The 26649-nt window shown below is 33.2% G+C and overlaps 3 protein-coding genes and 2 non-coding genes across 7 annotated transcripts; 3 read left to right on the top strand and 2 right to left on the bottom strand.

Annotated features, from left to right (window-relative positions):
- Nucleotides 1-833: 833 nt before the first annotated feature.
- Nucleotides 834-3483, bottom strand: LOC125862517 (uncharacterized). Of its 3 annotated transcripts, XM_049542610.1 has the most exons (4): nucleotides 3226-3483; nucleotides 2026-2554; nucleotides 1692-1743; nucleotides 834-1010 (listed from the first exon to the last, which is right to left on the bottom strand). In XM_049542610.1, the coding sequence occupies exons 2-3, from the start codon at nucleotides 2543-2545 to the stop codon at nucleotides 1724-1726; spliced, it is 540 nt and encodes a 179-aa protein (XP_049398567.1). In that variant the 5' UTR covers nucleotides 2546-2554; nucleotides 3226-3483; the 3' UTR covers nucleotides 834-1010; nucleotides 1692-1723. The 3 variants fall into 3 exon arrangements, with proteins under 3 accessions (XP_049398567.1, XP_049398565.1, XP_049398566.1); XM_049542608.1 differs by lacking the exon at nucleotides 3226-3483 and having other exon boundaries at nucleotides 2026-2658; XM_049542609.1 differs by lacking the exon at nucleotides 3226-3483 and having other exon boundaries at nucleotides 834-1005; nucleotides 2026-2658.
- A 414-nt stretch (nucleotides 3484-3897) lies between these two features.
- TRNAA-UGC (transfer RNA alanine (anticodon UGC)) lies at nucleotides 3898-3970 on the top strand. Its single transcript has one exon. It is a non-coding gene; the product is annotated as a tRNA-Ala (tRNA).
- Nucleotides 3971-7235: 3265 nt separating this feature from the next.
- Nucleotides 7236-7308, top strand: TRNAA-UGC (transfer RNA alanine (anticodon UGC)). Its single transcript has one exon. It is a non-coding gene; the product is annotated as a tRNA-Ala (tRNA).
- A 3051-nt stretch (nucleotides 7309-10359) lies between these two features.
- LOC125863278 (pectinesterase inhibitor 3-like) lies at nucleotides 10360-11102 on the top strand. The gene has a single exon (XM_049543461.1). It carries the CDS (start codon nucleotides 10390-10392, stop codon nucleotides 10972-10974), a length of 585 nt encoding a protein of 194 aa, XP_049399418.1. The 5' UTR covers nucleotides 10360-10389; the 3' UTR covers nucleotides 10975-11102.
- Nucleotides 11103-12211: 1109 nt separating this feature from the next.
- LOC125863033 (3-oxoacyl-[acyl-carrier-protein] synthase II, chloroplastic-like) lies at nucleotides 12212-26264 on the bottom strand. Its single transcript, XM_049543170.1, has 14 exons — nucleotides 25942-26264; nucleotides 17133-17341; nucleotides 16856-17059; nucleotides 16508-16618; nucleotides 16028-16123; nucleotides 15867-15912; nucleotides 15710-15789; nucleotides 15280-15348; nucleotides 15082-15166; nucleotides 14220-14374; nucleotides 14047-14127; nucleotides 13682-13741; nucleotides 13014-13171; nucleotides 12212-12545 (listed from the first exon to the last, which is right to left on the bottom strand). The coding sequence occupies exons 1-13, from the start codon at nucleotides 26222-26224 to the stop codon at nucleotides 13043-13045; spliced, it is 1608 nt and encodes a 535-aa protein (XP_049399127.1). The 5' UTR covers nucleotides 26225-26264; the 3' UTR covers nucleotides 12212-12545; nucleotides 13014-13042.
- Between the last annotated feature and the right edge of the window lie 385 nt (nucleotides 26265-26649).

The following is a 26649-nucleotide window of genomic DNA, read 5'->3' as shown; positions in this document are numbered from 1 at the left end:
GACTCTTAACATCTAGCCCATCAAAGCTTATCTTGAACTAGATTAATTGTTGAATTTTTTTTTGGGTAATGTGTATTCGTAAGTGTGATGAAACTAGTTCATAAAAATATAATTTATTAATAATTTTTTAAAATTTGGATGGTATAACTTAACTTATTTTGGTATGTTCATTCAGTTTATGTAAAATTGAGTTAATATATTAGCTCAAATAGATCCACAAAAAATTTGTAAAAATATTTTCCAAAAAGAAATTCTTTTTTATATATATAATATAACTATAATACTAAAAAAACATTTAATAGTTAAAACAATAAAATTTAGTAAGAATTGATACCAGTTATGTTATAATTATGATTTATGACTAACTTTTAATCTATTCTAACTTCTAACCTAATATTTCAACCCAAATAACAATTACTCATCATTTATTAACTCAATTCAATTCAAATGTCAATAGTTGCAAGAAATTAATTTTATTACAATGAAATTGCCTAGAAGTTTTGCAAGATTACAAAAGAAATAAAAAATGGTCATTTATTAAATAGTTAGTATTTCAAAAAAGAACATCCAGCAAAAAAATTGTCTTTCTTGGGGTTTCTTTCTTAAGGCAGATTTACAAAAATAGCGATTGATCACTCGATTAGTTATTGTATCTTTGTGCCTAAATGATGAGTGTTCTCAATCAAATAAATTCATATACTTCGAAGTAGTAAGATAAGTGTAGTATATTTGATCACCAATAGACCTCGTTAAAAATTTATATGTATATAGCCTATTTTTCTTTTTCATCAAATATGAAGAAAGATAAATATTTATATTAAAAGGGATAAGTGTTGATAAATTGATAGTAAAATACAAGTACAAGCAAAGACCTTTGTATATTTTACACCAGGAGAAAAGAAATTAAAATAAAATAAAATGATTAAACCTAATTTATACCAACCATCACTAATTATAATAATACCGTAACAAAGAGTTCAATCCTGATCAATTTGCCACAAAGATCTTTGCTGCATTACAAAAAAACAATAATAAGAAATTTATATTTTAAACCGGTAAAAAAAATTAAATTACACTAGGGCGTGTTTGGTACGAAGGAAAATAATTTTGTTAGAAAAAAAATTGTAGTTATTTTTAGTAGCGTACGCGGGGTTTTTTATAAGCGTTGTCGACGTTTTAAAAAAATATAACAACATAATATTAATAAAAATTACTTAAGACGTACTAATTAACATATATCAAGTAAACTTGATAAAAATAGAAATTGTTTGGATATACATTTAATTTGAAAAACATAAAAAGTTTTCTGAATGAAAAATCAATGCACTTGAAAAACCGGTCGAAATCACCTTTTCAAACTTGAAATTCATCATTAAACTTTTTATTTTCTTTCAAAAGTCAGTTAAATATATAACCACATGATGTTTCAAAAATTATTTTTGAGAAAAAAGGAAATAATTATGTCCAAAACAACCCTTAGTCTATTTGCCAAATCAAATACTAAAAATTTGAAAATATTTTTTATTGAAAGGAAAAAATATGACTTTTTGTTTATCTTTTCTCCAAAGGTCTATTTGAAATAGTTTTAAAATTTAGAAGTGTGTTAAATAATAAAATGAAAAAAAATCAAAAAAATATTTTCCTTCGTACTAAAACATATCATAAAAGTCAATCAAGTCAGAGAATAATACCTTAGCTTAGTATATATTGAAATCATATATAATCAAGCCATAATCCCTGCATCTGAAATCAAATTAAAAGGTCAATAAATATTATTTTAAAGAGATTTGACTTATTCTTCGAATAATCTCAATAACATAAATCCAACATACACAAATAAATCCTGAATTAAAAAAATATGAAAAATTAGTTAAAGCTTCTTATTAAAGTTAACATAACACATGTTGTTTCTAATTATTAAAATTGCCACCTTGCGCATTCATATCAGATATACATACTCGACAGTATTTTGAAGAATTCAAGCAACATAACGCGTAACGTAGCTGGAAATGGAGGAAAAATTACCAGAACCATTGTGATGACTATCAACAGGGAGACATCTTTGATGATTCTCCATACATTGTAACAAAAACTTGAAAGTTTCAATTTCACAAGGAATTGTAAGGCCACCACTATGATCAAATCCAAATTCTTCTTCAACTTTTTCAAGTAATTTTTTGAACAAAGAGTCACTTAAGTAACTTGTTGGAATTATAAATCTTCTAAGTTCTGGGCCCACATAAACAGCTAAATATCCTTTCGGGACGCCATGTGGCGATTCAGGGCTTTGACAAGTGTCCTCATCTGAATCCCAATACATATTGGAGCTTCTTAGCCTCTTGCTTATAGAAGGGGATATCCCTCCTCTATATGTCTCATTTTTTCGATTATTAATTGACGATTTTGTACAACCAATTTTAAGGCTGTGGGTTTTTCCCTTAGTAGTAGTAGGGGTAAATGTGACATTTTGCCATTTGTGTAACAATTGTTTGAGTCTCACAATTTGTCTAATTCCTGTCAATTTTGTTTCTCCATGATCTTCCATTTTTACCCTCTTTGCAAAAATAGCCAAAATAATTACAAGATTGATGATGAAGAAATAATCCACCTGAGGTTGATTATCCTGAAAAAACATATACACTACTATATATTATAGTAGTGAAAAAAAAATTAGAGCATAGTTTGATAAAAAAAGTTGATTATTAAAGATTAATAGTAAAATATTATATGGGGTAGTAATATGAGGTTAAAAATTAAGATAGTTACAAAGAAAATGATTTTCATTTATAAGTGAGAGAAATAGTTTTCCTGGCTCCTTTTGATGACTTGTTCAGATAAAATATTTTTCTCAAAATGATTTTCGTCGTATCAAATACTAATCTTGATATAGTAAATTCCATCATTCGTTTTCAACATACAAGATCACGACTTTAATAAAAATAATCTATTTAGTTGAAAAACAGGTTATAACAATAAATATAGTTTTCTAAAAAAGAAACATTTAATTACTTGAATGTATCAAGAGAATCATTTTCTTATTTCTACTAATGATATTAACGAAAATCTATTTATGGGGTGTAACAAGAATTTGTATTCTCAAATAATATCTCGAGGGATTTGCATTTATCATGGAAATTTTGTTTTCTTTACGATTAATATCTTTTTTTGAAGGCTTTTTTTTTTCAAATTTCACAATTTACATATATGCTTGAGGTAGGAAATTACCAGAATATTGTATATATGCTAGAGGTAGCAAGAATAACAAATCTCCATAATATACATAGAAATTAAATATATGAAAGAATTTTAGGGTTATATATATAGAAGATCATGAAAAAGGCTCTTTGTTTAAGAGTTCTTTGGCCTTGGAAGATGGAATATGTATAGATTTTTTTTTCTTCAGAATTCACTAAATATGATATAATGATTCTGAATTAAAAAAAAAATATATACAAACTATATAATACTTCCATGCATGAAAATAGATTTATTATTTTTGCATTTATATGTATTCATTCTTTGTCGCAATAAATTTCTCTAAAATTTATGGCTTTACTATTTTTTCGTTTCTAATTTTCATTTTATCCATTCATATAAACCATTTTAAATCTTGTTCATACAATGTTTTTCTTGGGAGGATACCAACCCCACCCCACCCCCTAATAAAAAATTGTGGAAAGCGCAAAGAGCTAAGCCTTCATTATAGAGTACGTACTATATCTATAAATACATATTCTATTAAAAAATAGATATAAAGTTTCTTTTTTAGTCATATATACGTTTATGAAATTCTTAAAAATACAATCAATCTAGGTACGCCACATAAAATGGAAGGGAGGGAGGTGTGTTATTAACTATTATGTTGACTAAGATAATACTGGATATCAAAGCACAATTGGGGATGTAGCTCAAATGGTAGAGCGCTCGCTTTGCATGCGAGAGGCACGGGGTTCGATCCCCCGCATCTCCATATCTTTTTCATAATTTTTTGATTTTCTAATCGAACACGATTAACATCTGATAAAGTCTTTTTATTACAAAGAAATACATTTATATACTATCAATATGAAACATAAAAATATTTCGTAACTCTTTAAATAGTACTTAATAAATATCATTATTAGACAAGTTTGAATTAAAAGAGAGGGACTTAACTCTTTAATTTTTATATAGTGAATCTCATGTCTTTGTATTTAAATATTAGATTAAACAATCTAACCACATATATATCGTCATTTGAGGTTATTCTTATTAGCTTCATATGAAACCTGATTACTTTTATCCAAATAATAGCATCCCATAACTTAATTAGGATCCTTCATTTGACTAAATAAGATTATGAATGTATTAGAGCTTTTTATTTCATAAAATACTTTCCGATAGATTCTAAATGGGTATTTTGAACAATTTGTAACTACAATTATAAATTTAGTGGGATGGTTTTTTGATAGTTAATGGACAGTTTATTTAATTAAATTACCATATGGCCCATGAATAAGAATAAATTAGAGGGTTTAGTAATTATTTAATTATTAGTTGATAATTATTTGCCCTAAATAATTAAAAGAGGAGAGAAGAAGACTTACCCATTGTATTGTATATTCAATTTTGTCGGATGTCCGTTCTTAGTGAATGATAGGCGATAACGTACCAACATGGTTTGTGGTGCATTGGTGGAAGTGTTTTATTTTTAACCAGAGATCTCGGGTTCAAGCCCTGGATATGGAGAAAATCATGTTGGGAGCGTCACCCCCGAATGAGCCCTGCAGAGTGCGATCCGGATTTAGTCGGAGTTCCAATGTGAGCTCCGGACATCGGATGGAAAATAAAAAAAAGATAGGCGATAATGTATATTATTATTATAATGTTGGGGATAAGAAAGTTGAGGTGCTGCAATTTATAAGTGTGCGCATATTGATGTGACTAATGGAGAAAATAATCAGGAACTAAAGTAATTGGGGCCAATGGTTAGTTGCTGGTTGGTTGGTTTGATTGGGTTTTTTTTTTGGTTAGTGTATTTTGTGGGTTCATGTGTTGGCTGCCACTGGTATCGTGACTAGTGGTTTCAGTTTTACCATATTATAAATTAAAATTTGTTATATTGAGATAGGTAATTACATATAAGGTGTAGTATATTATTTGAATTACATTAAAGTTATGTTAATGGGAGGAATTAAGACTTACCCTTAGGTTTGAACTTTAGGAAATTGATTATAGAATTAGGTGAGTTTTTGGGTCTAGGCAAGACATATATAGAATAATATGAGTGTTTATAGGCTTGTTAACTTACAAATTATGTATATATACTTGATAGATTGGAAAGGTTCGGAACCATTGGAGAAGTAGTTTGCTTGACTTCGGTTTTTCAGTGGAGGTAGGTTATGGACTTATGGTTTATTATATTTGATAGATAGACTCTTAATAGTGATTGATATGCATTGAATGATATTGTAAAGTTCTCTATGTACTTGATTGTGTGATTGTGTAGCTTGGTTGTGTGGTTTGTGATTGGTCTGAAATCCTGAGACCGTGAAATTTATAATCTTGAACCCTCTCTATCGAAGTGATGCCTTGAATAAAGAAGGCTTGATGAAATATTATTAATGAATTGAAAAGTGGTGATAGTAAATGATAAATTAATGAGATTATTGGATCAGATTGTCACGTTCCGACACGGTATAATTGGATCGGAGTGTCATGTTCCGACATGGTATTATTGGATTAGAGTGTCACGTTCCGGCATGGTATAATTGGATCGGAGTGTCACGTTCCTACACTGTAACATTAAAGGGAAAAGATATTGAATTAACTTAATGTACTCAATCTCAAAGAACCCATTTCCTAAATGTGCGTGGTGTGGAGGCATGAGTCCCCATATGTGTGCTTGATATTGTGATTGATTGCGTACTTACTTTAGTGTTGTTGTCACTGGTTCATGTTGTTTGTTGCTTGCCACCTGCTAAGTGTCATAGTTGATTTTATACTATTATTCATTGTATATTAGTTTCTATTTTGGGTTGACCAATGATACCTACTCAGTACGTGTTCCTTGTACTGACCCCTACTTGTGTTTTCTTCATTTTTATTTTGTGGAGTGCAACAAGTGTACCATCGACTTCGACTCGCCCTCAGCTCTAGCCAGTCTCCAGCACATCAGATTTCAGGGTGAGCTATTCCTTCTAGCTCATGCTGGATTCTCTCAGTCATGGTATGATGTCCTTAAATTTCGGACATGGACCATCTTATTTACTTATTTTGGTGTCTCTAATACTTTTAGATTTGGTATATTAAGAACATATGTCCTTAATGTGATGACTTTCAGGTTTTGGGGATAACGTGTAATAGACTTTAGAGGTTGATTTGATTGATTACTTTAACAAGTTTTGAGCTTCCGCATTTTTTTGTTATTCGTAGTTGAATTATTGATATATGTTGGGGTTTAGATTCCTTGGTTCGCCCACTTAGGAGGTTAAGTGTGGGTGCCACTCACGACGTGTTTTGGGTCGTGACAATGAAAAATTAGTGTTATTTTCTTGAATTGATCTCAAGAATTTACAACACTTAAAAGCGGTATTTTCTACCTATGTACTTCTTTTTTTCTACTTATATGTGGTACCAACATACGATTTATTAACTACAAGATAATTTTGTCGAATTTTTTTGATATGGTTCTTTCAAACATCTTTGTATATTTTACTTATTCATCAGTATTTATTTGGGTTATAGTTAATTCAGCGAGAGGATCGCATTCCTTATTTTTATGTGATTATAAACTTTATGAAACTTTGATCTTAAACATACTATAATGTTTAGATGGTATAATACTATTGAAGCGATCTTAGCATGTCAATCATCGTAGCATTTGGGTAGCTATAAAAACTTTACATTAATTAATAAATTAGAATTATGTTATTTTTTTAGAACAGATTATAAGAAAGTATATAGTGTCAAATAAAGGAAATAGAGATAGTATCATTCAAAAGAATCACATGTTTTTACATTCAGAAACAATTTAACTTAAACCTTTTATTTTTATCCTCAATAATATAAGTTTTTATAGTCATACAGATTATCATGATATGTTTAACATTAATAACTTCAAATTTAAAACTTATAACTATACAAATATTATGAAATAATAGTAAAGTATTTTAAGACACAATATTTATTTTTAACAAATTAAACTTTATATCCGATATGTTATATAAATTAAATTAAATGTAAAGAAGACATTTGGGGATGTAGCTCAAATGGTAGAGCGCTCGCTTTGCATGCGAGAGGCACGGGGTTCGATCCCCCGCATCTCCACTTTTTTTTTCTTCATAATTTTATAATATTTAATTGTGCATTCGAACACATGATAAAATAATGCTTTGATACTTAGTTGCATCCCCCACATCTCCACTTTTTTTTCTTCATAACTTTATGATATTTAATTGTGCATTCGAACACATGATAAAATGATGATTTGATACTTGCTTGCACGACTTTAGAACGTGTCGCGAAGGTCTTAAAATTTATATTTCTTGTATATTCAGCATCTTTATTGTGATTTAGCGATGTAAGATTTGTCAAATGCGTTACATACATTCTCTTAAGGACTCAACGTCTTCATGGAGATTTGTCTCATCATCATATCAAATTATATTCTCTATAATTTATTAGTAAAGTCAAATCACAAGAGTATTTTCAATAAAAGAATGTATTTCCTCACACAATGTAAAGCGAAGCCTGATATTTAAGTGGAGAAGGAGAAGGGTAGAGGGGCGGACCCATTATCCACCGAGTTTAGAAGGCTATGATTGATCCAAAGGGCGGGTCACAGACAGATTTCTCGGTTATAAAAAAAATGTATTTTTTTTATATTATTGAATATTTTTGGAAAAATATTAATATCTCTCTTATGACAGAGGAAATATATTTTTTTAAGACTTTCAATACATCAAATCTATTTTTCAATTCACATTATTTTATAAATTTGTCTGCGCTTGTATGTCCACACATCTCTAACAAGCAAACAACAACTTACATAGTAAAGTTGTACGTGTTAATTATTTAAAATCTATTGGTTGTTTGAACCAAAATAAAAATATTATTTGGTAGGTTGTTCTCATTTATTCTTTTTGTCCTTTTTAATTTGTGCTAGAAAAGTAGACGAAAGGTTGAATTAAATAGTACTAAATAATTATTGAGGTTAATCAACATATAGTCGGTTGAAAGCCACGAATCCAAAATGACCTTCCACCAAGGGACATACATAGTCATATATGGATGAAATTCTTCTATCCTTATACAAGTTCGAGCCTCGAATAGAGAGAGATTTTTAATATAAATGACATGGATTTCACGTTATCGAGGCTAGTGAATTCTGAATACCAAAATTATTTTTTTAAAAAAATTAGAAAGATCCTCTCATGATTTTCTATTACTTTACAAACTCCAATATTCAGTATTTGTTTTACTTCATGTGAGATGTTGAAGTTCAATATTTAAATTTCACAAGAAAATATTTTTCTTCCTATAGAATACGTTCTTTAATTAAAAGATATTTCAAGTGAAATGATAGTTGATATTTCGATTTTCTGTTTGTGAATTATCTCCTAATTCCTTATTCATCATTTTTGGAGTTTTATGATAATGTAGAATATTCAATAAAAATGAACATTGTGGCAGGTTATGTACAAACAAAAAATATTTATTGAATGAGGGGCCTTGTTGCACTTCAACTACTACAGACTATGACTTTTGCTTATTATTTTTATTTTTGGTTTTCCATTTCGTGTTCGATGATTCAAATTTGTATTAGAAAATTTTATATTGGAGGTGTAGCTATTTAAATAAAAGTGATTCTATATATAAAATATTTGAATCTGACACCTCTAATTGAAAAATGAAAAAACATTTCTTACTATGTCACAATTTTTATTGGTGCTAATAATTCATTAGTAAACATTATTCTTTTAAATTTTGAGTTAAATATAATATAAGGAAGTTTTAAATATTGTTCAAATAAGGAAGATTGTATTGTTTCTCAGCTCGAATTGTCAATTAAAATTTAATGATCCTTTGTCTCTTTTCAAAAGTTTGGTACTATTATTATTGGCATAGTAGAAATTTGGTGATTGAGGTCTTCTTAATTTGTTCTATTGATATAGGCCCATACGATCGAGAGAAGTGACTTGATATTAACTCGAAGCCATAGGTATGAGTAATAAAACGCACCAATCATGCCCTTTAATTTGTTAGTTCGTATATTGATCTATTACAATTAATTAATCTAAAACCATGTCACATAAGAATTTGGACTTTACTAAATTTCATGAGTGGAGTAAAAGCACCTAGCATATCTTACCCCCCCCCCCCCCTCCCAACAAAACCCCCATGCAAAATAACAATTCGTCCAATCATCTTCTAACTTTGATAAGTGGTGACGATAATTCTAACTGTCCCAAAATAGTAAAATTTCTTGTCACATAAATAACGACGTACACAAATGGTGTAACAACTGTCTCCCCCTATTTTCAATATGAACCCAAGGAAATTAAATTCTCAATGAAGATGTGAAACACCAATGACTATATGATAGGATTCTTTACCTTTAATTTAATTTAATTTTAACATTTTGCAATCTCCCAATTTCTACTCCCACACCAAACTCAATTAAATCCAATTTCCATTTCCAGAATTGAGTTATTGCTAACTTTTAAAAGAAAACTATTGCCCTTTAAATGTTAGAATTAACTGAAAAATACCAAACAGATATTTGTTCATATTCAAAAGGCCTTAAATGAATGCTGACTTATTAAATTCAACAGCTAACTACCTAATATTCAAGAAAAAATCATCTATATATTTTAGTATAATTTGACTCGATACAAAATTTATAATTAAAAAATATAAATATATATATATATATAATCTTAAACATATTATAATATTTTTTATGATTATATGACTTCTGAAATTTGTATAGCTAAAATATTACTATTCTTTACTGAACGAATTATGTCAAGAAAAAAATTATCTTAATTTTTTGCACAATATAATTTTTCGACAAAAAATTAATTGAACTCCTTCCACCAAAGGTGGAACTACGGTTCTACTTATGTTGTAACATTGACTCAGATTTTGTACTTGTGTTAAAAATTCATCTAAGATGTATAAATAATTTATCTAGAATACAAATATACAATTAAGCAGTAAGCTATTTTTTCTAAAATTCAGAATTAATAAACTCAAAATCTGAACTTCGCCTCTGGTCTTCACTAAAGGTAGATCCACCCCTACCTTTCACTTGATTCTTTGTATATGTACCTATATAAATTAAATTCATTCTGAACTTATTCCTAATTATAAATTCTAAATTCGTCTTTGATTAAAACTCGACAAATGAAGATGTTTCGTTTTCTTCTCTTTCTTCTCCTTCTCCTTATTCTCCATTTCTCTCACTTCACAAATGGAAAAAAAACAATCACTTCATATTCCACAAATCATCTTGTTTACACATCTTGCACCAAAGCAAGTTACCCCAAAATTTGCATTAGAACCCTCTCATCATACTCAACCATAAAAACACCAAAAGACTTAGCAAAAGCATCACTAAATGTGAGTATTTCAAGAGCCAACAAAGCATCAAAATTCCTCAAGAATCTCAAAGTGAAAAGCAAAAGAGAAAAAGGGGCACTTGTTGATTGTATAGAGCAAATAGGTGACTCTATACATGAGCTTAGAAAATCACTTTTTGAGCTAAAACATTTGCATAAAGGGATTGGTTTTAAGTTCCAAATGAATAATTTGGAGACTTGGATTAGTGCTTCTTTGACAAATGATGATACTTGTCTTGATGGTTTCAAAGAAATTGATGGAAAAGTTAGGTATGATGTGAAGAGAAAGATTTCTAATGTTGCAAAGGTTACAAGTAATGCTCTTTACCTCATCAATCTACTTTACAACCGAGGCGGATCCAGAATCTGAAGCTGGCTAGATTCAATATGTTAAAGCTTAATTTACCATATTTGAGTACTTTTAATGACGAATTTTAAGTATATCTTTGTTTTTCATGTTGAAAATATTGAATTCAGTTCATAAACGCTACTTGATCAGACGATACAATTTTGCTTATGTTATTGCATTTTGTAGATAATTATAATATATTCCCTTTGTTTCATTTTATGTGATAGCAATTTAATTACGAGCATAAAGTATTGAGAAAGAACGAATGGTTTTTGAAATAAAATAAAAATAATTAAATATTTATATAACCATAGTTCTATATCGTTATGGATAAAATAAAAAGCTTAAAATTAAATTATTTTTAAATATAGAAATTTATTATTTTTCTAAAAAAGAAGTGCATCATAATTTATACATTTATAAACTACTATAAATTAAATTGCAATAAAGAGGACTATTTTGTCGGTGCAAATAATTTTTTGTTTATATGTTGGCTTTTCTTTTCTTTTCTTTTTTTAAAAAAAAACTTTAAAATGCCGTCCAGAATTATTACTATAACTTTTTTTCTTTTTTTAAAAAAATAATAAAAAATCATGGCATCAATAGTGATGGTTCACTTGAATGTCTTTTTTTTTTTAAAAAAAAAAAAAACAATTGATAACATTTGAGTTAGGTCTGTGCTAGTGACATACAAGGTCCATATGTATATATGGAGAAGTTGATTGATTTGGATATTCAATCGACGATCAACTGCTCCTTTTTAATAGTATATACACATGCTTTGATTTGATCAGAGAGGAAATATTTATTTACGATTGATATATAATATTACGATTTTTTATTTCTTGTTCGGTCCGATTCATTGCCCCATTACTAGTTTGAGTATGAAATGTCTAAGTCATAGGAACAAAGTTAGAAGGTTACGTACCAATTTAGTCAAATTTAATAGTTTTAATTTGTTCACCGACTAAAAGAATATTTATTTTCATTCGACTTAGTTTATATGATTTTATTTCCTTTCTAATTTATTCAGGAAAAAATAACATATTTTTATATTTAAAAATAATTAGAAACTTCACATTTGGTATTTTATTCTTAATAAGAACCTTTTTATAGTCATACAAATACTATGACAATGTTTTTAATACACAATTTTCCAAAAGTCTATTTCTTTGTGGAAACTCCGTATCAATTCAGACTATGTAACATTAATTGGAACGAAGCGATAACTAAATTAAAAAGTGCAGAAAACACTCAATAAAACAAAACTTAAAAGAGTTGTTGAAGAGAATAATAGTATGCTATTATTAGAAATGTTCTATAGTAACAACATTTTTGATACAATAATTTTCGAAAACTATATTGGATTTGAATCAGATATCGAATCAATCTATATATTATGATCGAAACCAAGAATGCCATAGTAGCCATGATCGAAAAGGAAAATCCTACGCGATTTTCCCTTTCTTGTGCTTGATCCAACAATTATCTACTGGATACTACGAATACCTTCTTCCACTAGAGAAGTCATCGAACCTTGTGTGAATTTTGACTCCATGTAACTCGAAATCAAGGACCCTAATTCAACTTACCTGACACAAAATGAAGCATATCTTTATGACGAATATAAGAATCAAAACAAGTGTTTTCACGTAGACACGATAAAAAGTGAAGGAGAGAAGGCAGCAACAACAACAACATACCCAGTGTAGTCCCATAACACGGGGTTTGAGGAAGGTAGAGTGTACAGAGACCTTACCTCTACCTCATAGGTAGAGAGGTTGTCTCTAATAGACCTTTGGTTCAAGAGTAACGGAAGTGAAAGCATAACAAAGCAAAATAAGACGATAACCAAAGTACAAGAAACAATAGATAGTAACAGACTCCGACTAGAGATGTCTTAATTTCTTCAATTACTCTTTGTTTCACTAGCTACAACTATAAGGTGATAAAGTTCAAACCTTCAAACGCCCTCTTTTCGTGCTTATTATTTCCGTCCTCCTTGATACACACAACACTCATAACTGAACTTCACATTCAAAATCAATAAGCGTACATACCTTTGGCGTGTTGGGATGGACCAGCCTTGTCACTGATATATTTCCTTGTAGGGGGCGAATAATATCGATGAATTATGGCCGCCAAATCCAAATGAATTCGATATTGCCACCTTAATATCCAATCTTTCTTTTTTCGAACCCACGAGTAAATTTGTATCCTGTTATGCATATAGATATATATCATCAAATTGCCAAGTTGCTGATTTCAACACTAAATTGTTGCAAGAGTGAACCAAGAAAGAGATGAAATATATGAGATGATTCAACCTCATATCATATAAGAGACTCATTTGTAATATGATACTCCCTCCGTTTCAATTTGTTTGTCTGGTTTTGATTTGGCACGGAGTTTAAGAAAGTAAAGAAGACCTTTAGAATCTTGGAGTCTTAGACTAAAAACACGTAGAATGTACCAAAATTTCCTTTAATCCTATGGTCTTAAACATGTCATTTGGAATGTTGAAATTCAAGAGTTACCAAAAACGGAAAGAGGCATTCTTTTTTAAAGAGGAAAGTACGACGAACAAGTTGAAACGGAGGGAATAGAAAATTTAAAAGACCAATGCAAGTGATGTTAATGACTTGGTAGTTTGATAAAAGTCTAGGATACTAGATCATGCTCAAAAGAACGATAAACAATTGAATATGCAACGAAAAGAGAGCCATACCACACCCTCATCTGGGTTATCAAGATTTATATTCGGATGAACCCATCCAGTTCGTATTGCCTACAAAATCCGTATGAACTCTCTGTCAAGACTTGAGCAACCGATTTTTTAGGATGATCAGCACAAAAGAAAATCTTTCGAAATTGGCATGAAGCCTATACATGCTTTCTTTTTATGTAAATAAGCCAAAATAATTGATCTATAATAGTTTGAACCTAAATGGCATGATAACCTATATATGTCACAATAGTAAAATTCACGCCCTGTAACTCTATATTTGTGTAAACATGTAAATTATATAGACGATGTGTTACACGAGAAACTAGAAGCAACACTACTTCAAGGCATATGAAATACAAAGTTACCTGAATAGTTGCTACAGCTTCAACAGCACCAGCAGCTCCTAGCATGTGACCAATCATAGACTTCGTGGAGTTCACTCGTAACTGTAAAACATGGAGTAGCAATTGATTAAAAAGCTGGAAAAAAAAGACTGAAGGAATAGGCATAAACAACAGTAGTTCGGAGAACCTCTAACCTCTGGGTTCTGGCCAAAACAATGTACAATCGCTTGGTACTCTTTGAGATCTCCTGCCGGTGTGGAAGTGCCATGCGCATTAATGTAGTTCACATCTTCCCTGGATACACCAGACTGAGCTAATGCCTTCTCTATGCATAAGATAACACCAGCTCCTGCTTATTTGTGGCAAAGGCAGAGATCAAGTTATTTCATATTATAATTCAATCTACATTACACAAAAACAAGATATCACGCATTTTTCTCGTAAGTAATCCTAAACACAAAGCAATATTACCTAAAGGCATAATACATAACAAACACTCAAACTTGGCCTCAGCGGGCAAGTAAGCACTCACATCTAGACACCTTAACTCGTCTCTGTTGTGTCAGTTAAACACTCCAACTTACAAAATGATTATCTAGACACCTCCAAAATTTATGTGTCATGTTAGCGTCGGGTGTCCACGAGACACAGTCGGGACGAGTTGGAATGTTTAGTTCCCATTTGAGACCAAGTTGAGGTGTCTAGATGTGCATTCTCAAAGTTGGAGTGCTTATTTGTCAGTTGAGGCCAAGTTTGAGAGTTTGTTTATGTATTATGGCTTACCTTAAAGATAATACGGAAAAGGGTGCCAGATGGATCCATAAAGACATAAAGATGTTTCCATGCTTAACAATTTGATGTTGTCCACCCAAAAAGAAAACAGATTAAGCTACAAAACTGCTCTACCAATTTAATAAGACTGGTTTACAAATTGAATTACATCCGACTTTACAAGATATCTGCAGTTAAAATCCTCACTATTATAGCCCTATCCCGACCTGCCTAGTTTCCCCCTCTGCTGGATAGGGGAATTGAAATATTGAGAAAACAAGGTACCTTCAGGATGAGGCTCGGTCATATGATGAGCATCACATGTAAAGCTTCCACCCAGAAACTCAGCATAGATAGTTGCACCTCTTCTCTGCTCATTCAGACAACGAAATTGAAGAATTATATTATGATACTTTTCTCTTTTGTTTAGGAATCACGAGGAGTACGACAAAGAAAAGCAATCTAATATACTTAATAAATTACCTTGGCATGCTCAAGTTCTTCCAGAAGCAGGACTCCAGCTCCTTCACCCATTACAAATCCATCACGATTCTGTAAAAGAAAAAAATGAAAATACGCAATCATTTGCATCCTTTAAAAAATGAGTTGGGCTCCGGTAATGCCATTTTTCATCTTAAGTCAATGAAATCATGTAAATATATCAAAGCATGCTGACATGTGCAGGTTCGATCTCATGACATGGAAGCTATAACATTGAAAATGCAAAAACTAATTCATGCAGGAACAAAAATAGAAATACAGAAAGCCCATTTGATCACAACGACTAAGAGCCAGTTAGACTATAACAAGTATTCTAGAATTAGCATTTCCATTCCAGATAAAATTGGTGCATTTCCGAACTCCGACTAGACAACAGCGTGAGAACAAGACGAGAAGAATTACAGGACATTACACTATCCCAAGGCCGAGAAGCTTTAGTAGGTTCATTGTTTCTCTGGGAAAGTGCTCTGCATGCAACAAATCCTCCCAACCCTGCAAAAAGTTAAAATCACTTGAAAAAAGATAAATTAGCTTGCTAAACCAATAAAGACAAGACGGACGATATATACCAACTGGTTCAATTACTGCCTCTGATCCACCAGAGAGCATCATATCCTGCAATCATATTAGTGCTTTGAAATCCTCCATTAGAGATAATGAAACTTTCTAAATAACAAAATGAAAGGCATGATTTCCAGAACTCTTCACTGATTCAAGGTAAGAAACTTACAGCTTCACCTTTAATGATATGGTTAGCAGCACTTAAAATGCAGAAGTTGCTTGTCGCACATGCTGTTGAAATTGAATAAGTTGGACCCATCCATCCCTGCAGTTTAATTTACAGATAGAAACATAATATGGAGTTCCTCTTGACATTAAAGCCCAGATAAAACAAAAGATTATAGGCATAATACATAAACAAACACTCAAACTTGGTCTCAGTTGGCAATTAAGCGCTCCACCTTGAGTATGCACATCTACACACCTCCACTTGTCTCCACTGTGTCATTTGAACACTCCAACTTACAAAATGATCATCATTTAGACACCTCCAAAATTTATGTGCATGTCAGCGTCGAGTGTCCACGAGACACAGTGGGGACAAGTTGAGGTGGCTGTGCACTCTCATAGTTGGAGTGCTTACTTGGGAACTGAAGCCAAGTTTGAGTGTCTTTTTATGTATTATGCCAAAATTATAAGATTGCCTAACCAGGTCCATGGCAAGCAATGCAGAGCCCATGTTTGTAGTGGCAAATGGTATGCAGAAGGGATTCATCTTCTTATAAGAAATCCTTAAAGATTCTATTGCGTCACTTAAGACCTATAATTCAAGCAAACCTTTTGAGGTTACTCATTTAGTTTGGGACTAGTAAAAATTTTACAACTCGTATACTATTCTGCTTATCAAGTACAAGGGGTTGCTTTCATTAGAAAATTAGATGTCGGAAAGCAAATTGAGCTGAATCCAAGCATACAAAAGCACAAGAAAATGCAACTCCACAAAAATTGAACTTAGTCAACCAATCAGAACAACATTTAAGAAAGTAAAGAGGATTACCTTCACCCCACCCATACCAGATCCAACCAAAACTCCACATCTTGCTTTATTCAATTCTTTCATTACGTCTTCAGTAATTCCGCCGTCTAACAATGCCTTCTTACCAGCTGTTAGAGCGTAAAGCATGAACTTGTCCATTTGTTTAGAAAGTTTAGGTGCAATCCAGCCAGCAGTTGATAAAGATTTGATCTCTCCAGCAATTCTCTGCAATTGTACCCCTTTATTAACATCTAAAATATTACATTTAGAGAAAAACTAACCAAAGAAGAAGACGTACTGTTGGAAATTGTGAACAATCAAAAGATTCTATCTCACTTATGCCACTGATACCTTGAAGAAGGTTTTCATAGAACACATCGGGATCCTGACCATTTGGTGTGATCACATCCATTCCTGTCACAACCACTCGCCTTTTCTTGGTTGGTGGTTTCTTTGATGTACCTTCACCTTCCATCACTGGTGGTACCGCAGTGGCCCTTATGCCACCTAGTACAAAATGGGTGCAGAACATCAAAATATATGTACGGTAGTAGATAATTTTAAGCAAACTTCTATTAGAACAATGACATTGATAGCACATGTTGAAACTTGATTATAAACAGCTATTTTGCAAAAAGAAAAAATATTCAAAGATTGATTCCTTCTTATGTATTAGAATACACATTAGAGATAGGTTGAAGAAACAGCCAATAAAACACAGCAACTAAACTACAAACAAACTGCATGATAACTTGCAATCGTATCGACAAAATAACAAGGTACTCCATCAGTTCCAAATTTATATAACAATCTTTCCATGATGGGTCACTCCAAAAGATTAGACACCATCTCATTTCTATAAAGTTGCAAACATCAAGAACTCAAACTCATTAAACAACTCAGACTTAGACGTGATGTTATCTCAATCAAACTAAATTTTCTTCTAAACTTCGTATTCAGTCACATACCATCATGAGTAGATGACAACTATCAAAGGTAAGGTTAAAATTTCTACCATAGCCAACCTCACCAACTTGAGGCTAAAAGCCATAAACAACTTCAAGATTTGCTTTTTGAAGTTGCAAAGCAGCACCTGTATTATTTTTGAATATATGGACTCTGACAGAATTTCCCACTCTGAGAATATGCCATGCATAGATTAAATGGGATACACAAATAATGAGCAATACTCTGTCCGTGTTGATTTATTTGTGTTGAGATATGAGTTGATGATGAAGCAAGGAGAGTACAAGTTAAAGTTGTTAGTGTTAATAAAGGGCAGATTAGTCTTTTCCAACTAATTAGTTATAACTAACTTTCTGTTAGTAGATTCTAGAAGTTAGTTACACAATGTAATAGGAATTAGCTATAAATACTAGTCTTTACACTGATGTTTTACTTAGTCTTTGAACTCAAACAATGAGAGTTTCTCTTCTTCAATGTTAGCTCCTTGTTGATGGAGTTTTTCTGTTAATTCTACTTGTTTTCACTTACGTTCATGGTATCAGAGCTGCCCACAGCAATCTCTGTGGAAGGTGATCGGTGTTTGGATCAAAGAATTGAGTATTCGATTCACAGATTCATCAGGTTTTCAGTAGAATTGCAGATCTAAGCTACCAATTTATCAGTTTTTCCAGTAGAATTGCAGATCTAAGCTAGGATCTGTTATTCAAATTGTATTGTTTGTCATTTGCTTCCGCGACTGTTGATTGATTGGAGCTTCAGAGAAATGGAAACTAACAGAGCAACTGTAGATCTGGATCAAACATTCAACAATGGCCAGAATGAGAGTACATCCACACCACTTCATGTTGCATCTGGACAAGGTAGTGATTACAATCATCCTCTCTTCCTTAGTCCGGCTGATATTAGTGGAGTTAGCATCATTTCCTTTCAATTGATTGGTGTTGAGAATTATACCTTATGGAATCGTTCCATTACACTAGCACTACTAGGAAGGAACAAGGTAGGGCTAGTAGATGGATCCTGTATGAAAGAGATGTTTGGTGAAGAACTGTGGGGACAATGGGAAAGGGTTAATGCAATTGTGCTTTCGTGGTTAATGAATTCAGTGTCAAAAAGTCTGCTCAGTGGTATTGCTTTTGCATCCAATGCTTTTCAAGTCTGGAATGATTTAAAAGAGAGGTTTAACAGGATAGATGGATCTAGAACCTACAGTCTACATAAGGACATTGCCTCATTACATCAGGGTACTGATTCTGTGTCTGTGTACTACACGAAACTCAAAACACTATGGGATGAGTTTGAAGCTTTGGTTCCTGCTCCTTGCTGTAACTGTGACAAGTCTAAAGGATTTGTTGCTCATCTGAATAGGCAGAGATTATATCAATTTTTGATGGGGTTAAATGAGTCTTATCATCAGGCTAGGAGCCAAATATTGATGATGAATCCCTTACCAACTACTAATCATGCATATGCTATGATAGTGGGGGATGAGTGCCAAAAGGCTGTGGTTTCAGTCACTAACAGCATGGGATTAAACTCAGTTGGAGGAGACTCTGTAGCTATGTTTTCTAAAACTGGTACTTCTTCAGGACCAAGTCAACGGTTCAAAAAGAATTCTATTTTGGTATGTGATTTCTGTCATTGTAAGGGTCACAGCAAAGAATTTTGTTATAAGATTGTTGGATATCCACCAGACTTCAAGTCTAAAAGGAAGGTACAGGGGACTTCCTCAGACTCACACCATCAGTTAGCTCACTTCTCATAAGGTATGAATACCAATGTTCCTGTTCCAGGATGGGGAAGGAAATCTGATACTACTCAGGTTACTGATGAAGTGATAGAAAATTCCAAAGGGCACAAAGCAATGAGTCAAGCTGAGATGAAGGTCAAACAGCTTCTTCAGGGCTGTACTTTTACAAAGGAACAATATGATCATATTCTCACAGGTTTCCAGAACAAGAATGAATCTACTTCTTCAGACTGTTATCCTGCACATGCTGCTCACACTGCAGGTAAAACTTTCTTTGTTTCTGAAAATAGTAATGTGTGGATTGTAGATACTGGTGCAACAAACCATATGGTATCTCAGTTGGATATGTTTATCAAAGGGTCTGTGATCAAGTTAGAGGTTCCTAAGAGTGTGTATTTGCCTAATGGAAACACTACACAGGTGACTCATGTTGGTTCTTGTGCTCTATCAGATAGAAGTATCATTTCCAATGTCTTCTATCTACCTGAATTCAAGTATAATCTGATGTCAGTGAGCAAACTAACAAAGGAACTTGGGTGCTCAGTCACTTTTTTCCCTAACTGTTGTGTTTTCCAGGAACTTTACAGTGGAAAGGTGAAGGAGATTGGTGAAGAAGAAGGATGTCTGTATACTCAAAGAAAATTTTGTGAAAAGGAGGGATGTTGGTTCACTGATAAGAAAGATTCTGCACTGTCAGTTGCTCAAACTGCCTCAGAGTTGGAGCTGTGGCATCAAAGACTAGGACATGTGTCCTCAGGAGTTCTTGCTAGGATGTTTGATATGAATAATCAAAGTATGAGTAGAGTGTCTAAGTGTCTAGTTTGTCCCTATGCTAAACAGACAAGGCTTACTTTTCCTTCTAGTAGCATTAAAAGTTCAAACATTTTTGATTTGATTCATGTTGACCTCTGGGGTCCTTATAGCACACCTACTTTTGATGGAAATAAATACTTTCTTACGATAGTTGATGACTTCTCAAGGATGTCCTGGATTTTTCTATTAAAGCATAAATATGATGTGAGCATGTCTATACAACTGTTTCTAAAGTTTGTTAAGAATCAGTTTGCTAAAACCATCAAAGTGATACGGACTGATAATGGTACTGAGTTTGTGAATTCTGTGTGTGAGACTATGTTTAAGGAGATGGGAGTTATTCATCAGAGATCATGTCCCTACACCCCTCAGCAGAATGGAGTGGCTGAACGAAAGCACAGAAATCTACTTGAGGTTACAAGGGCCTTAAGGTTTCAGGCAAAAATTCCCTTACAGTTCTGGGGACATTGTGTGCTAGCTGCATCACATATTATTAATAGACTACCTAGTAGTGTGCTTAACTTTCAAACTCCCTATGAGAAGCTATATGGTCGAAAACCAGACTTATCACACTTCAGAACTGTTAGAATTGGAATAGATTTATACAATCCTATTAAAATAGAAATATGTTTATACAATCCTATTAGAATAGGAATATGTTTATACAATCCTATTAGAATAAGAATAGTAATAGAAATAGAAATAGGAATACTAAATAGTATCCTACTTGGTAAAGGATTGTATTTTATGGTCTATAAATAGGGTCTCAATGTAATAATGTTAACAACACAACAATTCAATAATATTCTTCTCATATATATCTCACATGGTATCAGAGCAAGGCCCGTCTCACCCGATGTTGGGGTCCCCAAAATCAAAATTGCCCACGCACCAGATGCTAAGCACTGGGCGTGAGGTGGGGTGTTAAAGAATGACAAAAGTCCCACATCGGTGGTTAATGAGATGGGTGGACTCCTTATAAGGCTTGGGCAATCCTCCTCCCTTTGAGCTAGCTTTTGGGGTGTGAGTTAGGCCTAAGACCTAATTTAACATGGTATCAGAGCCTCTACGATCTTGGTAGAAAATCTAAGAGCTTCCGCTGCCGGCGGGTGGCTATTACTCATATATGCCGCCCGTCTAGCCAACAATTATGTTAGCAAAAGTTGGGTCACCGTGTATCTTTCTGGTGACAATTTTCTCACATCTAATTTGTATAGCACCGTGCCATCATTCCGGTGACTACTTTCTTATATTTAATTTGTGTAGCACCGTGCCATCATTCCGGTGACTACTTTTTCATATTTAATTTTTGTAGCACCGTGCCATCATTCCGGTGACTACTTTTTCATATTTAATTTGTGTAGCACTATGCCATCATTCCAGTGACTACTTTTTCATATATAATTTGTGTAGCACCGTGACATTCTTCCGGTGACTACCTTTTTTTTTGCATATCTGATTTGCGTAGCACCGTGCATCTCTCCGGACTACTTTTCATATTTAATTTGTGTAGGACCGTGGATTTTTCCGAACTATTTTCTCATATCTGAGTTGCATAGCATCATGTGTCTTTTCAGTGACTTCTCAGATTTGATTTGCATAGTTCCATTCGTCTTTCCGGTGACTCCTCAAATCTGATTTGCGTAGGGTTGTGCCATCATTCCAACCCTACCCGTATAATTTTTTCTTTTTCAACAGGGTCGTGTCATCATTCCGACCTTACCCATATCATTTCTCTTTTTCAATAGGGTTGTTCCATCAATTCGAACTATCCTATATTATTTCTATTTTCTAGTTGGGTTGTGACATCATTCTGACCCTACCCATATAATTTTATTCTTAGATTGTGAGCACTTTTAGCCATCAAATCTAATACTCCGACATATGAGCATGTTCTGGCCAGTTTTTCGGTGACTTGTTTGATATCGACTCGTCTATTGATTTCAATATGATCCATATACTTTATACTAGATTTTGAGCACTTACAACGACCGCTGCATTGTGAAGAAGTCTATATAGAGCAACCACCTAATTTTGTTGCTCAGGGGGAGTTTAGTAGCCTTGTATCTTGATTACGTAAGTCATTCTATGGTCTGAAACAGTCCTTGCAAGCTTGGCTTGGAAAGTTCCAACACTGTAATTTTATCACTCAGTGTTTTATCGGCATTATGTATCAAATTCAGTATTTCATGAGAAGACCAAGCGCATTGAGATTGATTGTCAATTTTGTGAAGTCGAGTGATCAACTTGCAGCTATCTCACCAAGCCCCTCATCAGTCCTCGTGTTAATTACATTTGTAACAAGCTAGGTACATGAATTGTATGCACTAGCTTGAGGGGGAGTGTTAGAATTGGAATAGATTTATACAATCCTATTAAAATAGGAATATGTTTATACAATCCTATTAGAATAGGAATATGTTTATACAATCCTATTAGAATAAGAATAGTAATAGAAATAGAAATAGGAATACTAAATAGTATCCTACTTGGTAAAGGATTGTATTTTAGGGTCTATAAATAGGGTCTCAATGTAATAATGTTAACAACACAACAATTCAATAATATTCTTCTCATATATATCTCACAAGAACTATTGGTTGCTTATGTTTTGCAAAGGTTCTTCCTGCACATGATAAGATGATGCCCAGGTCTAGAACTGCAGCTCATATGGGATATTCAGAAATACAGAAGGGGTACATTCTATTTGACATTGCTACTAGATCATTCTTTGTCAGTAGAGATGTCATATTTAGGGAAGATGTGTTCCCTTTTTCACATACAGACATCACTGATAGCCAACCAGTCTTTGTAGACAATTTGCAGGCTTCAGATTTTATTCCTTCACTCCACTCCTCCTCAGGCTCCTGTTACACCTAATTGTAATGAAGATACAGTTACAACAACTTCTCCTTATTCAGAACCTGAGTTAGAGGTACCTGATCCCTTGACCACTTCTTAGGCTACTGACATCATGGAGGAAACAGTCCAAGAAGTTCCTGTGCAGGTTGTACCAGTTGATACTAGAAAATCCTCAAGAACTACACACAAACCTCTATGGATGAAGGATTTCGTTTCTCTCAACATAAATAAGGATGTGAAGTATCCCTTATGCAACTACATGAGCTATAGTCATCTCTCTCCTTCCTATCAATGTTATATAGCTGCTACCTCCTCTCTGAAAGAACCTTGTACCTACTCAGATGCAGTTAAGGATCCTAGATGGGTTGATGCTATGCAAACTGAGATTCAAGCCTTAGAAGACAACAACACTTGGGAGATCACAGATTTACCCCAAGGGAAGAAACCTATAGGCTGCAGGTGGATATATAAGATTAAGTACAAAGCTACAGGGGAAGTTGAGAGGTTTAAAGCCAGGTTGGTAGCTAAGGGGTATAGCCAGCAAGAGGGTATTGATTACAAGGAAACTTTCTCACCAGTTGTTAAGATGGTGACTGTGAGATCTATTGTTTCTCTTGCATCTTCAAGGCACTGGCATATTCATCAAATGGATGATTTTAATGCTTTCTTGCAGGGAGATCTAGAGGATGAAATTTATATGCAGCTTCCTCAAGGTTTTGTCAGTCAAGGGGAGAAGATGTGTAGACTGACCAAGTCACTGTATGGGCTCAAGCAAGCTCCAAGGCAGTGGAATCACAAGTTGACTGAAGCTCTTGTTGCTCTTAAGTTCAAACAAAGCCAATATGATTACTCATTATTCATCAACAAGTCAGAAGCTGGAATTTGTATTGTGCTAGTCTATGTGGATGATATGTTAATTACTAGCAGCAGTCTTGAATTAATAGAAGAGACTAAACAGGCACTACAAAAGGCTTTCAAGATGAAGGACCTAGGTGAACTAAAGTATTTCCTAGGTATTGAGTTTAGTAGATCAGCAGATGGTATACTGATGCATCAAAGGAAGTATGCTCTGGAGCTTATAACTGAGGTTGGTATGACAGCAGCCAAGCCTGCAGGAACCCCTATTGATGTCAATGTTAAGTTAACATCAATACAATATGATGAGCAGGTAAAGCTGAGAGATAATTCTGAGGACCCATTGGCAGATCAGACAATGTACCAGAAACTAATTGGAAAGTTGCTATATCTTAACATGACAAGGCCAGACATATCCTTTAGCACACAGACTTTGAGTCAATTTCTACAGCAACCAAAGAAGTCACATATGGATGCTGCATTGAGAGTGGTGAGATACTTAAAAAAGGAACCTGGTCAAGGTCTATTGTTGGCTAGTTCCTCAAATGAACTAGTCACTGCATTTTGTGATGCTGATTGGGCTTCATGTCCACTTACTAGAAGATCAGTTACAGGGTACATGGTCAAGATAGGCAAGTCATTGGTGTCATGGAAAGCAAAGAAGCAAACCACAGTGTCCAAAAGTTCAGCTGAAGCTGAATACAGGAGCCTAGCATCTGCAGTCTCAGAGTTGGTGTGGTTACTTGGAATGTTGAAAGAAGTAGGAGCTGATATTAAGCTGCCAGTGCAAGTATATAGTGACAGTAAAGCTGCCATACAAATTGCTGCAAATCCAGTGTATCATGAGAGGACAAAGCATATAGAGATAGACTGCCATTTCATAAGGGAAAGACTACAACAAGGCTTGATCAAAATAGACTATCTACCTACACAAGAGCAACCAGCAGACATTTTGACAAAAGGATTGTCCAGGATACAACATGAACATCTAGTATCCAAGCTAGGTGTGTTGAACATCTTTATACCTCCTAGCTTGAAGGGGAGTGTTGAGATATGAGTTGATGATGAAGCAAGGAGAGTACAAGTTAAAGTTGTTAGTGTTAATAAAGGGCAGATTAGTCTTTTCCAACTAATTAGTTATAACTAACTTTCTGTTAGTAGATTCTAGAAGTTAGTTACACAATGTAATAGGAATTAGCTATAAATACTAGTCTTTACACTGATGTATTACTTAGTCTTTGAACTCAAACAATGAGAGTTTCTCTTCTTCAATGTTAGCTCCTTGTTAATGGAGTTTTTCTGTTAATTCTACTTGTTTTCACTTACGTTCAATTTGTCTTACTTTTTTTTTAATCCATTTTTTTAAAAAAAAATCTTTACAATTTTGGCAACTCTTTAACTAACTTCACACAAGATCTGTTTTAAAATGCAGGATTAAAATGTATTTTGGTACATTTTAGGTATATTTGATTTAAAGGCCAAAAGATTCAAAAGTTTTCTTCACTTTCTTTAACTGCATGCCAGTCAAAAACCAGACAATTAAATTGAAATGGAGGGAGTATGACCTATGAACTCCCAACAACAACAACATAACCATTGTAATCTCATAAGTGGGGTATGGGGAGGGTGGTGTGTACGCAGCCTCACCCCTGTATTGAGGTCGAGAGGTTGTTTCCGACAGACCCTCAGCTTAAAATAAAGCATATCCAAGCAGTTAGGAAAAGGTAACAACAACAAAATAATGTGAAATGAAAAGCAATACACAACATACAAACAAAAGATCAGTAACTGACAACAAAATAATACGATAATCGAAGCGCGCACACACACCAAAAAAAAAAATTAAAAAACAAACTTTTACCTTGTTGGGCACTGCCACTAAATTTGCTCTTCCAACAACCAGGATGACCACTTCTCCTTCCATCAACTGAACAAAAACCATTACTCACTAAACAAGAATTACAAAATGAAAGTCCATTGCAAGTCTTGGAATACTGAAACTTAGCCAAAACACATCTCATTTTCTTCTTATTTCCTACACCAACTTTACAATTATACTTAGAAAACCCAAAAAAATCCTTTTTTGCCCCATTTTCACAAACAGCTGACATGCATGCAACAACAGATACCATTGATGAAGACATTCTTGATTCTTGATTCTTTATCCAATTTCCAATCAAAAATCAAATCTTTTTTCCCTTATACTAACATCAAACAACATAAAAACCCAAATGGGGTTTCTTTAAAATGAAGCAAAAAATGCTACAAAAACAGAATTTTTCAACAAATAAATGGCATTAAATATGTGGGCCGTGGGGTTTCCTAAATCTGAGAGAAAAGTATGGTTATTTTCTGGATCTCTGTGCTCACAACCTACAAAACTCTCCAAATGACTAAAAAATCATTAAAAAAAAATCTCCCATAGAGAAAGACAAGTAACATTAGAGCCTCAAGAAGCTAAAGTTTCAAACTTTGCCATTATAAGCAAATGTACACTCCATAAAACTTAAAGGTGTATTTACTTTTTTCCATCCATCTAACAAACTATCTATGTTTACACTTTTTTTTT

The sequence above is a fragment of the Solanum stenotomum genome, chromosome 4 (genome assembly GCF_019186545.1).
Source record: "Solanum stenotomum isolate F172 chromosome 4, ASM1918654v1, whole genome shotgun sequence".
NCBI classification, from domain to species: Eukaryota; Viridiplantae; Streptophyta; class Magnoliopsida; order Solanales; family Solanaceae; genus Solanum; species Solanum stenotomum.
The sequence above is the reverse complement of the archived record's forward strand: the minus strand, read 5'-3'. Positions and strand labels throughout refer to the sequence as shown.

Coding starts and splice junctions, on each gene's coding strand:
- LOC125862517 (XM_049542608.1), bottom strand. CDS start 2,635: ATGTTTTTTCAGGATAATCAACCTCAGGTGGATTATTTCTTCATCATC. Junction 1,744..2,025: donor TAGTCATCACAATGGTTCTG/GTAATTTTTCCT, acceptor ATTTGATTTCAG/ATGCAGGGATTATGGCTTGA.
- LOC125863278 (XM_049543461.1), top strand. CDS start 10,390: ATGAAGATGTTTCGTTTTCTTCTCTTTCTTCTCCTTCTCCTTATTCTC.
- LOC125863033 (XM_049543170.1), bottom strand. CDS start 26,224: ATGTCTTCATCAATGGTATCTGTTGTTGCATGCATGTCAGCTGTTTGT. Junction 17,342..25,941: donor TAGTGGCAGTGCCCAACAAG/GTAAAAGTTTGT, acceptor ATTTTGTACTAG/GTGGCATAAGGGCCACTGCG. Junction 16,619..16,855: donor CTGGTATGGGTGGGGTGAAG/GTAATCCTCTTT, acceptor CTTGAATTATAG/GTCTTAAGTGACGCAATAGA.